The sequence below is a fragment of the Scyliorhinus torazame genome, chromosome 14, assembly GCF_047496885.1.
Source record: "Scyliorhinus torazame isolate Kashiwa2021f chromosome 14, sScyTor2.1, whole genome shotgun sequence".
Classification (NCBI taxonomy): Eukaryota; Metazoa; Chordata; class Chondrichthyes; order Carcharhiniformes; family Scyliorhinidae; genus Scyliorhinus; species Scyliorhinus torazame.
In genome coordinates, this window is record NC_092720.1 from 78,910,683 (window position 1) to 78,935,745 (window position 25,063).

At 49.5% G+C, this 25,063-nt stretch overlaps 2 protein-coding genes across 6 annotated transcripts in view; one reads left to right on the top strand and one right to left on the bottom strand.

Annotated features, from left to right (window-relative positions):
* The window catches only part of LOC140389830 (uncharacterized), a 49,782-nt gene extending 29,557 nt beyond the window's left edge, over positions 1-20,225 (bottom strand). Inside the window, exons 1-2 of one of the 5 annotated variants that reach the window (XM_072474395.1) lie at positions 20,087-20,225; positions 19,748-19,914 (exon numbers count right to left, since the gene is read on the bottom strand). In XM_072474395.1, the coding sequence (XP_072330496.1) occupies positions 19,748-19,914; positions 20,087-20,116 (197 nt within the window). In that variant the 5' untranslated portion in view covers positions 20,117-20,225. Of the gene's footprint in view, positions 1-15,201; positions 15,305-19,734; positions 19,918-20,086 lie in introns of those variants that run through there. The other 4 variants (XM_072474398.1, XM_072474397.1, XM_072474399.1 and 1 more) reach the window with 4 other exon arrangements.
* Positions 20,226-20,323: 98 nt separating this feature from the next.
* LOC140389832 (neutral cholesterol ester hydrolase 1-like) overlaps positions 20,324-25,063 on the top strand; it is a 34,586-nt gene continuing 29,846 nt past the window's right edge. The window contains exon 1 of the mRNA XM_072474400.1: positions 20,324-20,515. Coding sequence (XP_072330501.1) covers positions 20,324-20,515 — 192 coding nt within the window. The remainder of the gene's footprint in view (positions 20,516-25,063) is intronic.

Below are 25,063 nucleotides of genomic sequence, written 5' to 3' on the forward strand. Positions count from 1 at the left end.
CTTGCCCATTTAAGCAGCTTTCAATCCCAATATGACAAAGCCTACCAAGACATGCAACGCGCGGTGTTGGTAAGACAGGAAACAGAACAACAGGTTGAGCAGTTGCAGAAACAGTGTAACGACTTAAAAGCAGCCCTACAAACAATTCACACTTCCACGTCGGAAAACAAAGGCAGAGCTCGGTAGATCACGCAAAGTGCCGGAAGCAAATTGCAGAATTGCAATCTCTGCTTTCTGTTCAGAATGGTTTCCAGAGCACGTTTGGACCCCAGTCAGACCAACAAAATGGCCCCGATTGGCAGGAGTTAAACGGGATTGCCCACAGATATGTACATGGCACGTGTACACAGGACAGACCCCAGAAACGAAAAGCGCCCCAACCCCGGACTGCACAGGCAGAACACACCCCTATGAACCCTGTAACCACACAGCGCAGGGCCACAACAGAAGGAAACCCAGATTTCCTATACATTAACCGTCACCCAATTAAGGGACGCGTGTGATAAAATAACACCGTTCCTACCCAAATCGGACCCCCACCAGTTCTTTGCAAGGGTAAAACACCAGGTGAACATGTACGGCCTGGATGAAAAGGAGCAAGTGAAGCTCACAGTTTTGAGCCTCGACCCTTCAGTCGTGGCAGCCCTTCCCGACCCACAAAATGGAGGAGGAGGCACACTCCAAGAAATGCACACAGCAATCCTAGATGCGATCGGCTATAACAAAGGAGACCCCGTAGAAGGCCTAAACAAGTGTAGGCAAAAGAAGACAGAGCACCCCACAGCGTTTGCTGGACGCTTGTGGATACATTTTACTGCAGTGTTTGGAGAATTTGCCTGTGCCCATTTGTCCCCAGATAATATGGCCAAATGGACCCGCATCCTAGTCTCTCATGTAACAGAGGCAGGACAGAGAGTTTGCGCAAATTACGACCCCTCAGGCGAGGCCCACAACGGAAAATGGATTTTAAAGAGATTGTCCCGCACTTGGGAACAGTCCATCCAAGGCAAAACAGCGTTTGTTAAAGCAGAGGAAGAACAGGCAGACATGCATCCAGTTAGGACACACCAGAACCCCGCATGGGTAAATGAGGGAAGGAACAGCCCACAGCAAACCAAATCCCAGGAGTGTTATAATTGCGGCCAATTAGGACACTATGCACAAGAATGCAATGCGCCCCAGAAGCAGCAGAGAAACCAGCAGACAGGCACCCTAAGTAAGAATAGGGCAAAGCCAATCCACAGTATTAGCTCCCGTGCTGACAGCACAGATATGAATGGCACTGGCTGACGGTGTTCGGGCTCCCCAACCTGGGTCTGCGGCACCCTTTGGGACAAGTCCGATAGACCGGTAATGGCATGCACAGTCCGGGGACACCCCGTAGTACTCCTTTGGGATACAGGAGGGTCCCGCACCACACTCAATTCCTCCACAATGTTTCAGTGAGACACGTGGCCCACGACAGACACCATTACACTCAGTGGTTTTACAGGGCATTTACAGCACGGACACATCACAGCCCCTGTAGCAATCCAGATAGGGAACATTAAAACAAAACACCCCATAGTTCTGGTCGATCTACCCCAGACAGCCGAACACATTTTAGGCATTGACTTTATGAGCTCCCACAACCTCTCATTCGATCCAGTGAATAAATGTGTGTGGAGAATGGCAAAGGCAGCACGAGCCCCCGCCACGCTCACAGTGAAGAGTATCAAAATAGGATCAGCGTAGTAGGGGACTTCTGGTTCGACCCTCGAGCCATTAGTCAGGACAAATAAGTTCGAGAAGTCCTGCAGCGACACAAAGCAGCATTTGCACAGCACAAGCACGACTGTGGCAAGATCGCTGGCTTGGTGAATATTACAGGTCCCGACCCCAGACCCCAAAAGCAGTACGGTTTTCTCCAAGAAGCAGAGGGAGAAATCTCAAAAATGATACAGAGTTTGCTTGATCAAGGCGTACTCCGATCAGTAGCCTCCACGAATAATGCACCAATTTGGCCCGTCAGGAAACCCGATGGATCATGGCGACTGACCATTGCTTACCGGGAACTGAACAAAGTAACCCCAGTAGCAGCTCCCACCGTAGCCACGAGTCCCGAGACCATGCTCCAACAGGGACTACAGTCAAAAAAAAATTTGGTTTTGGACATTAGCAACGGCTTTTGGTCCATTCCATTGGATAAAGCGTGCCAATATAAATTTGCTTTCACCTTCCAGGGACAGCAATATACGTGGACGTGCCTTCCACAAATCCCCTCCATTTTCCACTGAAAGCTGGCAAATGGTTCAGCAAAATTTTCCCGACCCGATTGTCTGGTCCAATATGTAGATGATCTGCTTTTACAGACGGACACAAAGAGAGAGCACATTTCGCTTCTCGCCGAACTATTAGGACTCCTACAACAAATTGGCTGTAAAGTGAACCCCAAGAAGGCCCAGATTTTACAGGACAAAGTGATTTACTTAGGTACAGTAATCACGCATGGCAAACGCGAGATGGAGCAGAAGTGGATCAACTCGATCGTCAAATTACCCCTGCCCCATAATGTCACAGCCCTCCGGTCATTCCTAGGACTGGTTGGCTACTGTAGAAACCACATCGACGGTTTTGCCTCAATGGTGAGAGTATGGATCAAGCTACTGGATGTCAAACCGAGTTTTAGTTTGGATCTAGAATCAAGCTTGATGGGAAAATGAAATGTCAAAAAGAACTTTTTGGTCTAACGGAATTTATGTTATCTCTTATGTTTTTGTACCAGACAAATTGCAGTAACGGCCTTGGGAAGGGCTGCACTAGGCTTGAAGATAATTATAATTGAGCTGAAAGCACAGATAGGAATGCGAGGGAGCTGCCCTCAGAAATGAACCAAAAATGTATAAATCCTGCTGTTAGATGTATTGACTTTGGCTTGCTGTTGTAACTCTCAAGAGATACAGTGGTCTTAGCCCCGGCCGAGAAATAAACATATGTTAAAGTAACGAGGTGTTCGACTGATCATTTCATCCGGACTGGCTGCAAAAGAATCCTCAATGGCAGTGCCCCTATCCGACCTTCTCAAGAAGCAGGCACCTTGGGAATGGCTTCCACAGCATACGGATGCTGTGCATGCATTAAAAAGAGCCCTCAGCACAGCCCCTGCATTACAGGTCCCAGATCCACTCTCCCCGTACGCAACTGAGGTTGCAACTACCGACCGAACCCTTTCGCCCGTGCTCCTCCAAGAACGACATGATCGCTTAGGCCCCGTGGCATATGCCTCACGAGTATTAGATTCAGTCGAGCAAGGATTTTCTGCCTGCGAACGGCACCTGCTCGCAGTATTTTGGGCAGTACAATACTTTGCCTACATTACAGGACTCAACCCCATCACCATTCTCACTGAACACACCCCAACACAACTCCTACTTGATGGTAGACTTAAGGATGGCACAGTCAGCCAGATCCACGCAACCCGTTGGACCCTTCTTTAACAGGAACGGGACATAACAGTTAAGAGGACAAAAAAACCCACTTTCCTCACTGACAATTTACAATATGCAGGCACCCCGCTGGAGTGTGAAATCATCTCCACTAAACACAATACAGGACCCTTTATACCAAAGTCAGCTCCCCCGAAAGCAGATTCTTCACCCCAGAGACCCCAGCCCACAGACACATGTGCACCCTGTTATAACCTGCCTGCTTACCATTGGCTGGGGACTAATGACAATCCCACAATCCTGTGGGAGTATGAGCTTCCCCAATGAGGAGGGCGGAGAAACCATTAGTAAACTCCAAGTATAAATAAAGCTGGCCAGTTTAGGAACCAGCAGGAAGGAGTGTGCAGGAAGGGAAGTTGCTGCTGTTATATATATATATATATGTTATTGTAAATAAATGTTATTACTTTGTATCCTTAAAACTCGTGCTGGATTCTTCGTGGCCCTCACAAAACTGGCGACGAGGGTTACAGTGAATAGCTGTCTACACTGCTGAAGCCACCTCCCTGGATTTTTGTTGGATACAGGTTGGAAGTTGTTTTCTATTATACCATGCCTCTGTACGGACGTTTGGATGTTTTTGCTGGAAAGCTGGAACCAGTACGCACAACGGATGCTTTACTATTTCCGGGCAAACAATATCATTGAAAACGAGCGCCAGGTGGTCATATTGCTCACCGCCTGCGGCCCGCATACGTTTGGGGTGATTAGGAGCCTTACGTACCCAGCTGCGCCGGACACCAAAACGTTTGATGAACTTGTGAATCTAGTGGGGCAACATTTCAACCAAACCCCGTCCACGATAGTCCAGCGTTACCGGTTTAATACCGCTGAGAGAACCCCTGGAGAATCCCTTGCCGATTTTCTATCCAGGCTACGCAGGATTGCGGAGTACTGTGACTATGGTGAGACCTTGTCAGAAATGTTACGCGACCGTTTGGTTTGCGGTATTAACAATGCGGCCACCCAGAGAAAGTTGTTAGCTGAGCCAACATTGACTTTTCAACAGGCCATTCAAATAGTATTGGCCCGAGAGAGCGCAGAACGAGGAGTGCAGGAGTTACAGGGAATGGAAGTGCATGCCTTGGGGCGCAACCCCTTCCGTCCGAAAACGTCCCCCCGCACTCCTGCGGTATCTTGGGCTAGGCGACGTCCGGACCGACGCCAGTGGCCGTCGGACATTCCTCCCCAAAGGGAGCCTTCTCCAGAACCAATGGATGAGGAGCCAAGTCCGTGTCAGACTTGTAGGCGCCGGCCCCGTCGCGGACGCCGGTCCTGGGGGCGCCAGAGGCGCCGTCGTTCCGACCGAAACTGGGACCAGCCCAGGGGCCGTACCTTCCATGTGGATGAACCTGCGGCGACTACTCCTGAGGACGTGGAGACGGAGGACGACTGCCTGCAGCTGCATTGTGTGGCAGCTCCCCGTGTGGCCCCCATTAAGGTGACAGTACGGGTCAATGGTCACCCGCTTGAGATGGAGTTGGACACTGGCGCAGCGGTCTCCGTGATCGCCCAGAGGACATTCGACTGCATCAAGCAGGGTATACAGACCCTTACATTAACGGACTCACAGGCCACGTTGGCCACCTACACGGGGGAACCACTGGACATTGCAGGAACTACAATGACCCCTGGTGTTTATGGACGCCAGGAGGGGCGTTTCCCACTTATCGTGGTGCGCGGCCATGGGCCCAGCCTGTTGGGTCGGCACTGGTTGCACCATTTGCGGTTGCAATGGCAGCACATCCTCCAAACAGTTTCTTAAGGGTTGACTGAGGTGCTACGACGATACCCAGATGTATTCCAGCCTGGTTTGGGGAAAATAAAAGGGGCCGTAGCCCGTATCCAAGTCGAACCAGGAGCCACGCCGCGCTATTTCCGGGCGCGCCCGGTGCCTAACGCCTTGCTCGAGAAGGTAGAAGGGGAGCTCACTCGTTTGGAGAGTTTGGGTATTATCAGGCCCGTCCGTTTTGCTGACTGGGCAGCACCAATTGTACCTGTAATGAAGCCAGCTGCCACAGTTTGCTTGTGTGGCGACTATAAACTTACAGTGAATACGGCTTCCCGACTCGACCGATATTCAATGCCTTGCATAGAGGATCTCTACGCGAAGCTTGCAGACGGACTCTCCTTCTCAAAATTAGATATGAGTCACGCCTACCTACAGTTAGAGCTGGACCTTGCCTCCCGACCATATGTAACGATTAATACACACCGGGGCCTGTATGAATATACACGGTTGCCCTTTGGAGTATCCTCTGCCTGCGCTATTTTTCAACGTGTTATGGAGGACATTTTGAGAGGTTTACCACGTGTTGCTGTCTACTTAGATGACGTTTTGATTACAGGGACGTCGGAGCAGGAACATTTGGAAAATCTGGAGGCTGTCCTTAGACGCTTTTCGGAGGCTGGAGTCCGTTTACGTCGCACAAAGTGCGTATTTCAGGCAAAGGAAGTAGTCTACCTAGGTTATCGGATGGACCGCAAAGGTTTGCACCCCGTCGCAGAGAAGGTGCGTGCGATTCAACAGGCCCCCGCCCCAACTGACACTTCGCATCTTCGTTCTTTTCTCGGTCTCGTAAACTATTACGGGAAGTTCCTCCCCAATCTGGCAACTACGCTGGCCCCGTTGCACCTTCTGCTAAAGAAAAATCACACCTGGGTTTGGGATCAGCCGCAAGAAACCGCTTTCCGGTGGATAAAGCAACAATTGTCGTCGTCTGGGTTACTAACCCACTATGATCCTGGAAAGCCTTTGCTCGTCACATGTGGTGCATCCCCGTATGGTATCGGGGCCGTCCTGTCCCACAAGATGGAGAACGGGGCCGAGCGGCCGATAGCTTTCGTGCTCCCGCACAGTGACTGCAGTGGAGAAAATGTACGCACAGATCGGGAAGGAGGGCCTGGCAGTGGTTTTTGCGGTGAAACGCTTCCACCAGTACGTGTATGGCCGCCATTTCACTATCGTGACTGATCATAAGCCTCTGCTGGGACTTTTCAGAGAGCATAAGCCAATACCGCCCATTGCTTCCGCACGGATCCAGCGCTGGGCTTTGTTGCTTGCTGCATACGAGTATTCTCTGGAGCACAAACCAGGAACGCAGATAGCAAATGCCGATGCACTGAGCCGATTGCCTTTATCGACTGGCCCCATGTCGACCCCCACGACCGGTGAGGTGGTTGCAACCCTAAATTTTATGGACACCTTGCCGGTCACGGCATCACAGATCCGTGAGTGGACCCAGACGGAGCCAGTCCTGTCAAAGGTTCGGCACATAGTCCTGTATGGTGGGCAGCATAGACAGCTCCCAGACGAGTTGCGGGCATTTTCCTCCAAGCATCAGAGGGGGAATCCTCGGGTCCACGGGCCTTGGATGCACAACCGTTACGCCGTTCATCACGGAAGCGCCGGTCTCCGTCGCGTTACACGCCGCCTGATCCAGCGCCGCGTGCAAATGGTGTCCAGCCTGCTGCAAAACGAGTCCGACGCCCTCCTTCGCCAGGGTCTTCGGTGGATTCCTTGGACTTTGTGGGGGTGGGGGGTGGGGGGGGGGGGGGGAGGGATGTTATAACCTGCCTGCTTACCATTGGCTGGGGACTAATGCCAATCCCACAATCCTGTGGGAGTATGAGCTTCCCCAATGAGGGGGGCGGAGAAACCATTAGTAAACTCCAAGTATAAATAAAGCTGGCCAGTTTGGAACCAGCAGGAAGGAGTGTGCAGCAAGGGAGGTTGCTGCTGCTGATATATATATATATATATGTTATTGTAAATAAATGTTATTACGTTGTATCCTTAAAACTCGTGCTGGATTCTTCGTGGCCCTCACAAAACACCCCTTAGAATCTATGTGGATGGCTCCTCCACAGTTTTAAATGGAAAAAGGATTACCGGTTGTGGTATTTATGTAGAGGACGCGCAGGGACGTGCCCTCGAAGAGATTTCGTTAAAATTGCCAGGACATTTAAGCTCGCAGGCAGCAGAACTGGCAGGCATAGCGTACGTTGTAGAACACCCCGACTCGTTTCCGATCCCAGCCGACATATATTCTGACAGTTAATATGTTTGCAATTTAAGTTTAACCGAATTCCTACCCCTGTGGGAAACTAGAGGATTCTTTTCCGCAGACGGAAAGCCCCTACGCTCAGCCCCATTACTCCGGCATATCCTAAAGACGGCCAAAGACCGTAAATAGGGAATTATCAAAGTCCGTAGCCACCAACGTTCTTCCCCCCCCGGTAACGTTAAGGCAGACGCCCTAGCAAAAGCAGGTTCCAGACATGGTCACTTTTGGAACCTACCCCCCGAGAGCGCCCCAGTACATGCAGTTCAGGTCTCACAGACCAACATTCAGGATTTGTCAAAGGCCCAATCAGAAGACACACAGCTCAGGGAAGTTTTAAAAGGCAACTTCCCAGCCCCTTATGATAAGTATAAAAACGCGTTAACCACCATGACGGTGTGATTTTAAAAGATGGAATTTATGTAGTCCCCAGCCAGGACAGGAATCAGATTATTTGTCAGTTCCATGACAACCATGGACACCAAGGCATAGAAGCTACCCTCGCCCACCTCAGACCTCTCTGCTGGTGGCCTGATTTAAAGAATAATGTTACACATTACTTTGAGAAATGCTTAATCTGTGCCCAGAACAATCCGGACAGATACGCAAAGAAAGGTCAGCCAAGTCACACCCACCCCGTTATTGGCCCCTGGACGAATTTGAAAATCGACTATATAGGAGCCCTACCCCCCCCGCAGAAATGGTTTTAAGTATGTGTTGGTGGTCATCAACACCTTCACAAAATGGGTGGAAGCATTTCCATCCAGAACAAACACTGCCAAAACGACAGCTAAAATCCTCACTCAGCACATCTTTACAAGATAGGGACTCCCACGCAGCATAGAGTCCGACCAAGGCTCCCATTTTACAGGAGTGATGAAAAACGTCCTTACAATTTTTGGCATAAAACAAAAATTCCATATTGCATACCACCCCCAATCAAGCGGCATAGTAGAAAGAATGAACAGAACTTTAAAAGCGACCCTCAGAAAAATGTTGCAACAACATAATAGCACCTGGGACACAGTTCTCCCATTTCCATTAATGTTCATACGAAACACAGTATCCACGTCCACAGGATACACCCCCCACGCCCTCATGACCGGACGCCCCATGAAAGGCACAGAATATTTATTAGGACTGGATTTGGCCAGCCCCACAGTCACCGCCCTCACGCATGAGAAAGCAGTACAACAGATTTTAGAAAGTGAAAGCAGCCCAGCTCGCAGCAGCCGTTAGGCTTGGAACCCGCAAGAAACAAAGCACAGTTTGCTTTGATAAGACAGTACACGCCACCGAGTTTGTAGTAGGGCAGCAAGTTATGCTATCCCTATACAACCCCAGTTCATTCCTTTCCCCCAAATTTGCCGGACCATACTCCATCTCTGATGAAGTCAGCCCCTCTGTATATAAAATCACCTAAATGAATGTCAAGTCTGCGTGGTTCCACATAAACCAGTTTAAGGCTCGCAGAACAACCATTCACACCACATCTCGCTTGCAGCAGCAGATGAGCACGCCCTGCCCACGAACGACGTATTCCTACCCTCCCCCAATCTGTCCAGCCCGTCCACAGACACGACTACGACTCCACCCCCAGAGGCACGACTCCGCCTCTCCCTTCCTCCAACCAGCAGCGACAGCGATAGTGATAGCGACAGCCCCAGCACACCACGCTACTATTACACCCCTGCACCAGGCCCCACTCCCAGCGACTCCGAACATGATTCCAGCGACCCCTTCGAGATAACGTATATTAAAGCCCCTGACCCAGACCCACCACCCAACGATTATGGATTAATCCCTAGCAGCTCCAACCTCGATACAAAATTCTGGCACCGAGACAATTCGTTCAGGCTCATCCGGAATGATGAGATGGACCCCAATTCGCCCCAAGCAGCTTTAGTGCACCGACTCCAGTCAAGAGTATGGCAGCAGGGAGAAGATGATGACATAGAGTCTGACTCCCACCAAACAAATCCCTTTGCGACTCTGTTCGCTTTAGAGCAATGAGGTGTCCAGATGATGGTAAAAAGGAACCGATGGAGATTTACGGTGTCCTTTCTGATGGAACCTGCACCATGTTTGTAATGTATGTTTGTTTGTTATTGTGAATGTTAAATGTTGTTTGTTCATTTAAAGTTTTCATGGCCCCACGCCACCACTCTTTTAATGCCCAATGGCAGTTAGAGGAACTAGTTTATCCACAGACAAGCGATCATAACTGCTCTTCTACTTTGAAGGTAACTGCTCTTCTGCTTTGAAGATAGAAGTCAGCAACAAATGCAACCCCCACGACGACCACAAATTCTTACCGTTCTTGCCGGTCGCTCAGGCAGTGGAGAAACGGCACTGGTCCCCACCCTGCCTGAGGACCCCCATCTGGTCAGCTACGCTCGGGTAGAAAATCACCTAAATGAATGTCAAGTCTGCGTGGTTCCACATAAACCAGTTTAAGGCTCGCAGAACAACCATTCACACCACATCTCGCTTGCAGCAGCAGATGAGCCCGCCCTGCCCACGAACGACGTATTCCTACCCTCCCCCAATCTGTCCAGCCCGTCCACAGACACGACTACGACTCCACCCCCAGAGGCACGACAATTTTAAACGGCACTGGTCACCGAACTACCCAGGGATTCCACCCATTCTTACCCGCCGTGGCCCATACGCACCACATTTGGCACTCTTAGTCCAAAACTCTTCTGTTTGTTTATGGCGACCCTTAGGTTGCTTCCAAATGCTATTTACATCCTCAAACACTGGGATGGTAGATCACACAGGCTGCGAGACGGCTCGCGCTGTGTCAGTATTTTTCTCGGATGTCTTGTCCCAAATATTTGGTTTTAAAAAAAAATGAGGGAGTCATAGATGGTGACCACTTATAACGGGTAATTGGCAATAAAGGACAGAGACATACAAGATCTTAAACAAGATAATAACAGAGATTATGCTTGTGTCCATAGAACCCCGGAACCACAGAAGCCTCAAGAGGAAGAAAGAAAGGAGAAAAGATGAAGACAACCATCATGCTCTACAGTTGGATCTTAGCGGGATCCCTCCAGTTGAGCGCGGACGCTACCCCCCTGACCCCTACCACACAGGCCATGAATGTTTCCCACCCCTGCCGTACACTGTACCCCGAGACAGTAACCTATACACCGACCTGGTGTGACAAGTTCATCACCTGGTATTCCCTGACCTACGTTGTAGAATTACTACTAGAAATTGCGATACTCAGCAGTGTCGTTCAGACCCCAAGACTCAGGGAATGGCAGAGGAAAGCCTCCAGCACTCCGGTATACACATTCAGTTCCCCTATTTTCGGACTTCAACAAACCCCCCAACCCCTTTAAGTGAATTAAAGTACATCCGTTTTCTGGTGTGTTTGTTGTTCTAATAAAAGAAATGTAAAACTCTGTGCTTGACTGCCAAGTCAGAGAAACCTGTGTCGCTGCTATTGTACAGTTTAAAATGTTGCAAATTATTTTGGTTGATTAAGGATAGTTTAGTTAAGGACAGTCAGAGGTTCCAGTTTTTTATTTTGTGATGCATGCCTGAATGTCATAGCGCCCCATAGAATTTTATAATGATGTGTGTACATAAAGTAATTTAGGTAAACGTTTCAATTCATAGGACAGAGTAGTGTAGAGCCTATCATTGCTTATGGGTGCCCGACATAGGAGGAGAACGAAGAAGATGCAGTAATTTGATCCTTCACGTTTTGCATTGAGGATCACAAGGAGGGAATGTAGCCATCTGGGATGCCCACTTCCAGAATACAAAATGGATGATCGCAATGACTGTAGGGAACTATGGACAATGTTAAGAAAGCAAGCAGGCACAGAGCCTGTATACATATTGAAGAAACAGCTCCCAGACGGGACTGAAACTGTAGGGCAATTAACATATTGATGGCCCATCTCCGGGAACAAAGGAAAGACACTCAAGCAACCGATCTAGCTCTAGACATCGCGCAGTTCCCCAAACCGAAAGCGTAAACAAAGCAAGGCCAACCGCCACATAGGAACCGCCCAGCCTTCAGGGCACCCACCCCTTTATTGGTCAAGATCAATATGGGTGATCAAGATACGGCCCAATTAATTGGGGCCAAGTTTAAGACCCACCCAAAAGCGCGCGAAACCCCTTCGGGTATAAGAAGAAGGCCCCGAGAGAGAATCGTTCTCTTGGATTTGGCTCTCAAAGCGGAGAGACCCATCCACCAGCTGCACCAGGAGCAAGTAAGTCCAAGGTCAACGCTCGCTACCAGATGAACGACCTTAGTTGTTCTCCTGTACCACTTCAAACCCAGAAACCTCAGATCCAAACAACGGACATTGTTCCTCTGACTGAGTGGGCACCCGAAGCTAAGTATAGGCGTTAGCGTTAGAGATAGTTTAGTTTGTAGTACTTTGTGCATGTGTATATCTTACTGTGTGTGTAAATAAACAGCACTGACTTTGAACGAACTAACTCTGTATTGGCTCTTTGATCAGTATTCGGATTTGGACCTTGTGGCGGTATCGAAAGATACCTGGCGACTCTAAAGCAAACATAATTAGGATTAAGGAAGGCGACCATATTGACCGCCATATTCATAACCAGAGAAACAGAGCAACAGCTTCCTCCACACCGCAAAACTCCTGAACCTAACTTATAATAGAGAGAAATGTGTCTTTCGCACAACCCGCCTGGCCATCCTCTGCTACGTCGTGGAACACAGAGTTCTAGGGCCCGACCCCGACCGCATGCGCCCCCTCCTGGAACTCTCCCTCCCCCACTGCCCCAAGGCCCTGAAGAGATGCCTGGGGTTCTTCTCTTACTGTGCCCAGTGGGTCCCCAACTACGCGGACAAGGCCCGCCCACTGATCAAGTCCATTACGTTTCCCCTGACGACTGAGGCCCAACTGGCCTTCGATCGCATCAAAGCAGACATCGCCAAAGCCTTGATGCATGCTGTGGGCGAGTCCATCCCTTTCCAAGTGGAGAGCGATGCGTCAGACTTTGCTCTGGCCGCTACACTCAACCAGGCGGGCAGGCCTGTGGCTTTCTACTCCCGTACTCTCCATGCCTCCGAAATTCGACACTCCTCCGTGGAAAAGGAGGCCCAAGCCATAGTAGAAGCTGTGAGACATTGGAGGCATTACCTGGCCGGCAGGCAATTCACTCTCCTCATTGACCAATGGTCGGTTGCCTTAATGTTCAGTAACACTCAGCGGGGAAAGATTAAGAATGACAAGATTCTGAGGTGGAGGATCGAGCTCTCCACCTACAGCTATGATATCTTGTATCGACCCGGGAAGCTCAATGAGCCCCCAGATGCACTATCCCGCGGTACATGTGCCAGCGCACAAGTAGACCGACACCGTACCCTCCACAACGACCTCTGTCACCCAGGGGGTCATCCGCTTTTCCCACTTTATCAAGGCTCATAACCTGCCCTACTCCATCGAGGAGGTCAGGTCCGTGACCAGGGACTGCCAGGTCTGGGCAGAGTGCAAACCTCACTTCTTTTTTTAACAAATAATTTTATTGAGGTATTTTTTGGCATTGTAAACAGAAATGTGCAAACATCAATATAAAACCAATACTTCAATCAAACCATACTGCACATGCCCGCTCCTCTCCCCTAGACACTACCCGCCTATTTATCACTCCTACTCTACTTTAATCTCCTCCCCCCCCCCCCCGATGTTCACTCTCCCGCGAAGAAGTCGATGAATGGTTGCCACCTTCGGGCGAACCCCAGTACAGATCCCCTCAAGGCGAACATAATTTTTTCCATACCCAGAAAACTTGACATGTCCGAAAGCCATAGTTCGGTCTTCGGGGGTTTTGAGACCCTCCATGCCAGCAGTATTCGTCGCCGGGCTATTGGGGAAGCAAAGGCCAGAACATCTGCCTCTTTCTCCCCCTGGACTCTCGGGTCTTCCGAAACCACGAAAATTGCCACCCCTGGACTCATCACCACCCTTGTTTTCAGCACCCGGGACATGACCCCCGCAAATCCCTCCCAGTACCCCACTAAGCTTAGGACATGCCCAAAACATGTGAACATGGTTCGCTGGTCCTCCCGCACATCTAGTGCACTTGTCCTCTACCCCAAAGACTTTGCTCATCCGGACTACCGTCATGTGGGCCCGGTGAACGACCTTAAATTGAATCAGGCCGAGCCTGGCACATGCTGCGGTTGAGTTTACCCTACCCAGGGCTGCCAAACTGGTGCCCCTGCATGAAACCGCCTCCACTCGCTCCCAGATATACCCCGTACCCACCATCCACTTCCTTATCATGGCTATGTTAGCCGCCCAGTAGTAGTTGATCAGACTCGGCAATGCCAGTCCCCCCTCGCTGCGGCTCCTTTCAAGCATCGCCTTCTTCACCCGCGGGGATTTTCCCGCCCAGACAAAGCTCATGATGATTTTGCCAGTCCTTTTGAAGAAGGACCATGGGATAAAGATCGGGAGGCACTGGAAGATGAACAGAAATCTAGGGAGGATCGTCATCTTTACAGTCTGCACCCTCCCCGCCAGTGACAGCGGGAGTGCATCCCATCTCCGAAACTCCCTCATTTGTTCCACCACCCTAGTCAAATTTAACTCATGCAACCTGTCCCAGTCTCGTGCCACCTGTATCCCCAAGTACCGGAAACTTTCGTCCACCAGCCTAAATGGCAGCTCCTTCAGTCTATTCTCCTGGTACTATTGTACCAGGCCCCTTGCCTGCACCACAAATATCTCACTCTTGGCCATATTTCATTTGTACCCTGAAAACCGGCCGAACTTCCTCAATGTTTCCAGTATATTTTCCATCCCGGCCAGTGGGTCCAACACGTACAGGAGCAGGTCGTCCACATAGAGAGAGACCCTATGTTTCACGCCCCCCCCTAGTCATTCCCTTCCACCCCTTCGCAGCTCTCATCACCAACGGGGAGAGTGGGCACCCCTGTCTGGTCCCGCGGTGTAGTCTGAAATAATCTGACATTATCCTGTTCGTCCTAACGCTAGCTTTTGGGGCCTGGTACAATAGTCTGACCCAATTAACCAGTCCCTCCCACAAATAGCCCCACTCCACCCGGTCGAAGGCCTTCTCAGCGTCCATTGCCACCACTACTTCCACCTCCTTGCCCGTCGGGGGCATCATGATCACATTAAGCAGTCTTCTCAAGTTAGCTGTCAGCTGCCTGCCTTTCACAAACCCTGTCTGATCGTCTCCATCACCTCCGGTACGCAGTCCTCAATTCTAATCGCCAGGACCTTGGCCAGGAGCTTGGCATCCACATTGATCAGGGAGATTGACCTGTATGACCCGCAGGATTCCGTGTGCTTGTCCCGCTTCAATATCAGCGACATCATCGGCGGCAGGGTCCCTCTGTCCCTTGCCTCATTAAAAACCCCTGTCAGGACCGGTCCCACTATCTCCAAGAACTTCTTGTAAAACTCTACTGGGTATCCATCCGGTCCCAGGGCTTTCCCCGACTGCATGGCCTTTAGGACCCCCAATACTTCCTCCGCTCTAATCGGGGCCCCCAGCCCGTCCACTAGTCCCCTGCCTACTTTTGGGAAGGTTAGTCTATCCAGGAACCTTTTCATCTCCTCCGGCACTTCCGGGGGTTCTGAAGTGTACAGCTTACTATAGAAGTCCCGAAATACCTTATTCAGTCCTGCTGGGTCCTCCACTCTGCGGGGCATGGTCCGAGATAGTGATTGCCGAGTATTCCGTATTCTTTACCTCCCCTACACAGTCCCTGCTCACGATAAAAAAAATCAATCCTAGAATATACTTTATGAACATGCGAATAAAACGAGTAGCCCCTTCCCATCGGCTGTCTGGCTCTCCATGGGTCCACAGCCCCCATTTGCTCCATGAACACTTTCAGCTCCCTTGCCATTGCTGAGAGTCTACCGTTCTGGGACATGACCGGTCCAGCCCCGGGTCAAGGACCGTATTAAGATCGTCTTCCCCATTATCAACTTACGTGAGTCTAGGTCCGGGATCTTCCCCAGCACTCTTTTGATAAAGTCAACGTCGTCCCAGTTCGGCGCATACATGTTCACCAGCATCCCTCTTCTCCCCTCCAGCTTACCCCTTACCATAAGGAATCTGCCCCCGCCGTCTCCGACTACACCCTCCGCCTCAAATTGAACCCGCTTATTGATCATAATTGCTACCCCCCTGGACTTAGAATCCAAGTCCGAGTGGAAGACCTGGCTAATCCAGCCCTTCTTTAGCCTAGTCTGGTGAGACACTTTCAGATGTGTCTTCTGCAACGTCCACCTTTAGAGCCCGCAAATGCGCGAACACACGTGCCCTTTTAACTGGCCCATTTAGTCCCCTGACATTCCAGGTGATCAGCCTGGTTGGGGGGCATAACCCCCCCCCGGTCAGCCATAACCTTTCTTGGGCCCCGCACCCGGCCCATGCGCGCGCGCCATTCCTGGCTCGACTCTTGGCCGCCTCCACCCCCAACCTCCTTTCCATTACCTACTTCAGATCCCCCCCACATCAGCAAAATAACTCTTCCCCCCCCCACCCTAGAAACATCCCCCGATAAGCCCACCCCTGCCATCCACTGCCTGTATTCTCCCCCCACCTGACTCCCTTGACTAGTCAATCTGCTAGCCCGGTGATTCATCGCTCCGGCGCCCCCTTGTCTCACTCCCATTGTTTCCCCGACCTCATCTCCCCACTCCCCAGCACACCATCCCCCACTCCGACCCACTGGAGCAGTCTCACTAAGATGGGAAAGATCAAACAAAATGTAACCATCAAACAGCACCGCGAGGCTGCTCCAGTTACAATACAGTTTCAGCTGTGTACACAGAAAAGTGTTAACCCATGTCCCTTTCTGAGCACTAAAAAAAATATATATATAACACTGCAATAACCCAGTACCCGTACATCCCCCATCCGAAACAAACATAAAAACCATAGACATAAATGAAACAAAAGCCCCCAACCAACATCTTTAATCCCCATTGTTGACCGGCCACCCTTTTGTTACAATACAGGCTCCAGCGCACGCAGAGAGCCCAACAAAAGGTACCCACCACAACAAACAAACAAAAAAGGAGAGAAAAAAAAACAACAGAAAAAAGGAAAAAGACCATACGAGAGGGGCGGGGTGGGAAGATACCCTTCCCCCACATCCCCCACAGGCAAAAACCGCCCACAAAAAATAAAACACAAGGCACCTTTAAAGCGGTAAACAGTCGACCAGCAGTCCAGGCACAGTAGGCGTCCCTTCAAACAATAATTCTCGGACCCTAGCTTGCATCCGTGGGTCCTTTTTTTCGAGACCAGCCCCTGATCCCTCACAAAGTCCATCGCTTCTTCGGGCTCGGAGAAGTAGTGGTGTTGGCCCTGATGCGTAACCCAAAGACGGGCCAGGAAGAGCAGGCCAAACTTCACGTGCTTTTTGAACAACACCTCCTTAACTTGTTTAAAGGCTGCTCGCCGCCTGGCCACCTCCTGGCTTAGGTCCTGTTAAATGCGAAGGACACTGTTATTCCACGTGCTGCTCTTGCGCTCTTTGCCCACTGCAGCACCCGCTCCTTCTCCACAAACCTGTGGAACCTAACCACCATCGGACGGGCGGGGGGGGGGGGACCCCCCGGACGCACCTGTTTCGCCTGTACTCTGTGTGCCCCCTCCAGCTCCTGTGGTCGCGGACAGGCTTCAGCCCCCATCAGCTGCATCAAGAGGTCCGCCACGAACGCTGTGGCATCAGCTCCCTCCGCCCCTTCCAGGAGGCCGATGATCCTCAGATTTTGTCTACGGGCTCTATTTTCCAGCTCCTCTACTCTGTCCAGCAGTCTTCTCGGTCTCTCCTTCAACCAACTTCTAGCGCACCAATCGTCTGCGCGTTCGCCTGCTCCTCCACCGTCTCCCCCAACTCCTTTACTTTTTCGTCCTGGGCATCCAGTCTCTGGTTCAGCTGATCCACTGCCTTCTGAAGTGGGTCCAAGTTATCCCGCTTCAACGACTCAAAACTGCTCTTTATCACCTGCAGCATGTTTTCCAGCGCCTGCTGGATCGCCGGGTCCGAGGTCCGCAAGTCCGCCATCTTTGCTCCCGGGTCAGCTTCCCCTGCACCTTGCCTTTGTCCCTTCCTCTCCCGTTTGCGCTTCATTCTGCTCTCCCGCAGTTCCATGCAGCTCTGCTCACTCCTTAGCCCCCTGTGGGCGTCCTTTCAGCGCTCCACAGCCCCGCAAAACTGGGAAACCAGGTCCTCAAATCCCGCCGGAGTGAGAGCCCCCGAATGTGCGGCTCACTCACTCATTGCCGCCACCGGAAGCCCAGTGCCGCCACCGGAAGTCCCATTGCCACCTCCGGAAGTCCGCAAACCGCACTTCTATCGGCCAGACAGAGCACATCTGGTAAAGACCTCCCGCCCTTTTGAGCGCCTTAGCATGGACTTCAGAGGGCCCCTCCCCTCCACTGACCGTAACGTGTACTTCCTCAACATCGTTGACGAATACTCCAGATTCCCCTTCGCTATCCCCCACTCTGACATGACCTCTGCCTCCTTTATCAAGGCCCTGCATAGCCTTTCCACCCTGTTCGGGTTCCCCGCCTACATCCACAGTGATCGGGGCTCCTCCTTTATGAGCGACAAGTTGCGTCAGTTCCTGCTCAGCAAAGGCATCGCCTCCAGCAGGACGACCAGCTATAACCCCCGGGGAAACGGACAGGTGGAGAGGGAGAACGCGACGGTCTGGAAGGCCGTCCTCCTGGCCTTACGGTCGAAAAGCCTCACAGTCTCCCGCTGGCAAGAGGTCCCCCCCGATGCGCTCCACTCCATCCGGTCGCTTCTATGAACGGCCACTAACGAGACTCCTCATAAGCATATGTTTGCCTTCTCCAGGAAGTCCACCTCAGGGGTCTCGCTTCCGTCCTGGCTGACAGTCCCGGGACCTGTCCTTTTCCGCAAGCATGCGAGGAGCCAGAAAACCGACCCCTTCATCGAGAAGGTCCTGCTGCTCCATGCAAACCCCCAATATGCCTACGTGACACACCAAGACGGGCGGCAGGACACGGTCTCCCTTCGGGATTTGGCTCCTGCAGGCTCCCAGGTGACCATCTTCCCCCACCTCTGCCCACCTCCCTTACGAACTGACTCCCGCAGGCCTACCGAGGACAGGCACCACCACCTCCGCCCATACACCGCCCTCCCCTTCGCCGACTCAACGTCTGGGTTTAGATGAAGTCAACACGCTCCCGGACACGCAGGTCTCGACGCCGGCGCCCACACCACAGCCGGGACTGAGGCGGTCACAGCGGAAGGACAAGGCCCCTGACAGACTGGACCTTTAAGACCACTTCACCCCGCCAGACTTTTTTTAAACAGGGGGTGAATGTGGTAAACCACGTTATTGTCTTATATTCCCTGTGCTGTATTGTACATGCCTGGGCTTGTCCAGGCTGGCTCTGCCTGTGGCTCCTCCCCTCAGGCTTCTGTATAAAAGTGGCAAGTCTCCGCCTTCGGGTCCAGAGGCAGGAGGCTTGCTGTTTAGTGCATTAAAGCCTCAGTTACGTTTATTCACATCGTCTATTATTGATGGTGTATCATGACTAAAAACGAAAAGCTTACTTATGCAATTCTTATTTTAGTATGGGAGAGTAATTTTCTGAAACCTCTTAAAAGGTAATTTTCTTGGTTTGAACTAGTTATGAAAATATATTTCTGAAAGACAGTAACAGAGACTAACAGGAATAATGATTGAAGCCATGTTGGCCAATACAGACGTACACATGCAGACTGTACCATCCGTCTACTGAAGAAGGGAGTTTAGGATTACCGGACAATAATAGATTAAAACATGGTTTAAAAAAATCAAAAGACGTGTCTTCAAATGTCAGATTTCGCACGCCGTCGCAAAGTGTATTGGTAAGCTTGCTTTAAACCGCAAGGAATGCTATTAGATAAAATCGCAGATAACATGCAGAACAAAATATCCAATAAGGCGGAGCATAAACAGGAGCAGCACGATGTCTATTGGAGCGGCCGCAGTGGAGACAGCCTGACGCGCGCACGAACTGAGGTGAACGATTAAAATCGCCACCGTCACCCTGCGCCAAAGGCAAAAAAATGGGCTCTTGCAAATTTTTACGCAAGAGGATTGAAGTTGGAATCTCATCAGAGTACTCGTTTTGCAAGGGGAATTTGACCTCCTACAGCAAACCTTGGCAGGGTACCTGTGGAAAGTTATACCGCTCCCTTTCTTGAAGCGGTTCTTGCAGTTCAGAGCGCTACACGAGACTGGCATCTTGCAGCTTCGGCCGCCAGCACGCTTCTGCCTGTCAGAAAGATGGCGGCCAGCTGCCGCTGACGTCACTCGGAATCCGGCCCCTGGATTCGAACCCTGGAGAAGGGAGACAAAACATTCGCATTCCATCCCAGGCTATGCTCATAGGGCAATGTCTCTTCAGAAATAGTATCCACTGTATGTACATTTGTTTAAAAAAATACTTAAGTCATCCTTTGATTTGCTGCCCCAAGCTACAGAAGGCCTTTAAAGATTGACGTGTACTAACCAGCAGTGGCCGAACCTCCACAAACAGCATCTATTCCCAATGAAATTTCGACTTCAGTGCCCGGGTTTTACTTTTTGCGGCCTGTCATTTCCCAATATTGCCACCCGGGAAAAACTACAACTCCCAGCATCCTGTCGTATTGTTTCCTCCCGCATAGGCTGACTGATAAAGCCGCAGCGAGCCGATTGGCCTCTGTCACACCGATGTGAAGTCCAGGGTAATAGGAGTGGAGGAAATATGTGTCGGTTCTTCTGCGAGCATTTCCATTTTTTTGCACGGCATTCTGCAGTGATGCGGGCGACAGTGCCCGTGATGGCGATCGCCGCCGCTCTGACAGCTTATTATGTGTACATCCCGCTTCCCAACACGGTCTCCGAACCCTGGAAACTGATGCTCCTGGATGCGACGTTCAGAGGAGTCCAGGATATGGTAGTTTCTCTTTCCTGATGCTGCTTGTTTGACTAGTTGTAGAATATTTACAATTGAGCCGGAGACGCTCCGTTTTCAGCATTGGAGTGCAATAGTCAATGTCGAACTTTTTGCATGTTCGTAATTTCGAATATATTCTAGACTTGCAAGTTACAAAATGGCACATTCACTTATGGTAGTCCTATTCATTCATATCTTATCGCGTTTTCATTTAACATTTTTTTAAAGTAATAACAATCCCCATGACTGTCACTTATCAAAAGAAACGTTCCACGTTGATCACTCAAATGAAATGAGGAGTGGCAGGCGGCAGATCCTGAACGACTCGCCCGTTGGAAGATACTAGAACGTCCATCAGTATCTGGAAAAAAAAAGACCGAAAATTTTGGCCGCACCTGCTGATATTTCCACTCATTTTTTATGTTTTCAGTATTTAGAAACACTTAATAATGTGGGGATTTTTGCACCTTATTTCGTCTGTAGAATGTCCCAAAGTATTACACCCAGCAGATTACTTTTTCTTACCCGGTAGTAAAGGGAAGTTCATTTTCACAAAGTAATACTTTACCAACAGCAGATTAAAGCAATGACCCAGTTAATGCGAATTGAAGGAGAAATATTGACGAGAACACCTTCAGATAGCCTTTAAATTGTTCCATGGGATATTGATGTCCTTCTGATTTATATTTGGCTTGGCAACTCGTGTGAAGACACTCCGTATTATACTGAAATGTCAGGTGTTGAGCTGAATCTGCATTCTAGAGATTGCTTGATTTATCTTTTTAGGAGGGGGCAAGGTAAAGGTTCACCGAACCAGTTGTCCTACTTTAGCTGTTGCTTTGTCTTTCCCTAAATGCCTATTTTAAAAAAAAAACTCAACAAATACTTTTCAATGAGGATATAATGCTGTATTTTAAATATATATTTATGGAATACAGGTGCATGCTTCATCTTGCATCATGTTACAAATGTTTGCTATACCTGTTTATTTGAAGCTATAATTAGACCCATCTGTTCTGATTTTAAAATGGAGCTATGTCTGCGATTTCTGACAAATTATTTTGTCTTGATATGTGAGCCTGAGTAAGTGAGCCAAAAGCAGTCCAAAGTAGACACTTGACATTTTAAGAGGATGGCCCAGTTTGATGAAATAGCCAATAGGCGGATTCCATAAGGTTGCAATTATTCAATTAGTTTGATTACTATATACAGGTTTGCCACTAAAGGAAGGACGTAAACGTATCATCTGTTATGGATGACTGATAAGGAGATATTAATCATCCGTAATGTCAGTCATAACTCAGTTCGTTGCACTTTTTCGTCAGAGTTGGAAGGTTATGGTTGATGTTCCCTCTAAGTTGACCTACACTCAAATGAATCAGCAGAGTACTAAAACAGTGGGGAAGTTCGTTGTGGATTCAGATCCCACTCCGGGACTTGAGCACAAAATTTAAGCATGATGCTCCAGTACAACACTTGAGGGAGTGTTGTGTTGTCAGAGGTGCTGTTTTTTCAGATGAAACGTAAAACGGAAGCACCATCTGCTTGTTCAGGTGGACATAAACAATCGAAAAGCGGTATTTTGAAGACGAGCAGGAGAGTTATCTTGTGTTCTGGCTAATATTTCTGAAAATACACTATATCTGGAAACCTTGTAAGATAATACTATTGTACCCTGTTCTTAATTTAGTAATAATCCATCTTTTCTGGACAGTTATAGCAGTTTTAAAAGCTGAATTGAGAAGTTTATGGGAAAGCCTAGCATCACCAAATAATACAGAGCAGAAGTGGCCTTTCATCCCATCGAGTCTGCACTGACGCATGACGTGTGGGAGGCAGCACGGTAGCCTTGTGGATAGCACAATTGCTTCACAGCTCCAGGGTCCCAGGTTCGATTCTGGCTTGGGTCACTGTCTGTGCGGAGTCTGCACATCCTCCCCGTGTGTGCGTGGGTTTCCTCCGGGTGCTCCGGTTTCCTCCCACAGTCCAAAGATGTGCGGGTTAGGTGGATTGGCCATGATAAATTGCCCTTAGTGTCCAAAATTGCCCTTGGTGTTGGGTGGGGTTACTGGGTTATGGGGATAGGGTGGCGGTGTTGACCTTGGGTAGGGTGCTCTTTCCAAGAGCCGGTGCAGACTCGATGGGCCGAATGGCCTCCTTCTGCACTGTAAATTCTATGAAAAAAAAACACTTGACCTGCCTACCTAATCCCATTTGCCAGCACCTGGGCCATAGTCTTGAATGGTGTGGCACGTCAAGTGCTTACCCAAGTACTTTTTAAAGGATGTGGGGCAACCCCCACCTCTACCACCCTCCTAGGCAGTGCATTCCAGTTCATCACCACCCTCTGGATAAAAAAGTTTCTCCTCAAATCTCTTGCCCCTGACCCTGAACTTTTGTCCCCTCGTAACTGACCTAGCCTATCCAACCTCTCTTCATAATGTTCCCCCCCAGACAACATCTTGATAAATCACCTCTGCACCCCAGATTGCTCCAGTGCAATCACATCTTTCCTATAATGTGGCGACCAGAATTGCACACACTGCTCCAGCTGTGGCCTCACCAAAGTTCAATACAACTCCCAACATGACCTCTCTACTTTTGTAATCTATGCCTCAATTGATAAAAGCAAATGACCCATATGCCCTTTTCACCACCCTATTGATTTGCCCTTCTGTCTTCAGAGATCTATAGACAAACACGCCACAACCCCTTTGTTCCTTGGAACATCCCCGTGTCGTGCCATTCATTGAATACTTCCTTGTCACATTACACCTTCCAAAGTGTATCTACTGCCATGTTACCTCAGACTTTTTTGTAATTTTGCCGATTGTCTTCCGTTTGTGTTGCGGCAGGCTCATCTGTTACGTGCTAAATTTTGCAGTCCTGCTTCTCGCATTCATACTACCGTATATTTTGCTATTGACTTGAGCCAATATATTTCCATTGAGTACTGAGAGAATACAAGTTAGTTGGCCTGTCAGCAACCATAATGTAGGCAATGATAAATACATAATGAGGATGAGTAGAAAGAGAGACAGATTAAAAAGAAACCGGAAGGAAAAGGGAAAACACATGGTGGACCAATTTATTGAAAGATTCTAAACTGTTAAAAGATTTCAACAACCAGTTTTAAGCGATGGAGACATTTGAGAGATAAACCTGCACAGGTGAAAAAATGCATGAAAGATCAGAACGAGGAATCATAGAATCTTTACTGTGCAGAAGGAGGCCATTCGACCCATCTAGTCTGCCCTGACCATCCAAAAAAGCACCCTTCCCAGGACCATTCCCTCGCCTTATCCCTTTAACCCCACCCAGCCCCCACATCTTTGGACAAGGGGTGCTCCCATGTACCCGATGCCCTTGTCCTTCTAGATGGTAGTGCTTGTGGGTTTGGAAGGTACTGTCGAAGGACCTTTGGTGACTTCCTGCAGTGCATCTTGTAGATGCACATTTCTACTGCTGTGCATCAGTGGTGGAGGGATTGAATGTTTGTGGCTAAGGTGCCAATCATGTGGGCTGCTTTGTCTTGGATGGTGTCAAGCTGCTCGAGTATTGTTGGAGCTGCCCTCATCCTGACTTGTGCCTTGTAGATTGTGAGCTGGCTTTGGAGAATCAAGAGGTGAGTTACTTACCACAGAATTCGTAGCCCCTGACCCGCTCTTGTAGGCACAGTATTTATATGGCTGGTTCAGTTTCGGGTCAATGGTAACTCCACACCCAGGATGTTGATAGTGTGGGATTCAGTGATGATAATGTCATTGAATGTCATGGGGCAATGGTTAGATTCTCTCTTGGAGCTGGTAATTTCCTGTCACTTTTGTGATGCAAATGTTACTTGCCATTTGTCAGCCCAAGCCTGAATATTGAGCAGATTGTTTTGCATTTGGACATGGACTGGTTCACTATCTGAGGAATCATAAATGTGCTAAACATTGTGCAATCATCAGTGAACATCCTCACTTCTGGCCTTGTGATAGAAGGGAGGTCATTGATAAAGCAGCTAAGAAGATGTTTGGGCCTAGGACATTTCGTTGAGGAGCTCCTGGAGCTGAAATAACTGATCTCTGACAACCATCTTTCTTTGTGCAAAGTATGACTCCAACCAGCGGAGAGTTTCCCCCCCCCCCCCCTGATTCCCATTGACTCCAGTTCTACCTTTAAAAGTCAGCTACCTCAAAAATATTAAAAGTACTTGTACTTTAATCCTAGCTTCTTAACTCTACTTTCCTGTGCTCTCATTTGTTTTACACCCTCAACAACTCGAGTCATATACTTATCAGACTATTGGAAGGTTAACCATTTGGTTGGAGTACTGTTTCAAAGATTTGGTTTAGGGCAGAGTTTCATTGGGCCATCTGCTTACTTCCAGTAAGGTTGTCCCTTCAAACCTTTTCTGACCATTTATGGTTGTAGAGTCCCGGTACACACAGACATCACTAGTAAGTTCAGCATAGGCATCTCTGGTCAAAACTCTCCTGATTCTAATATTCTTAACTGTGGAGTCCTACATCTAAAACATTCTCTTTTCAGCTTGGCTATCCC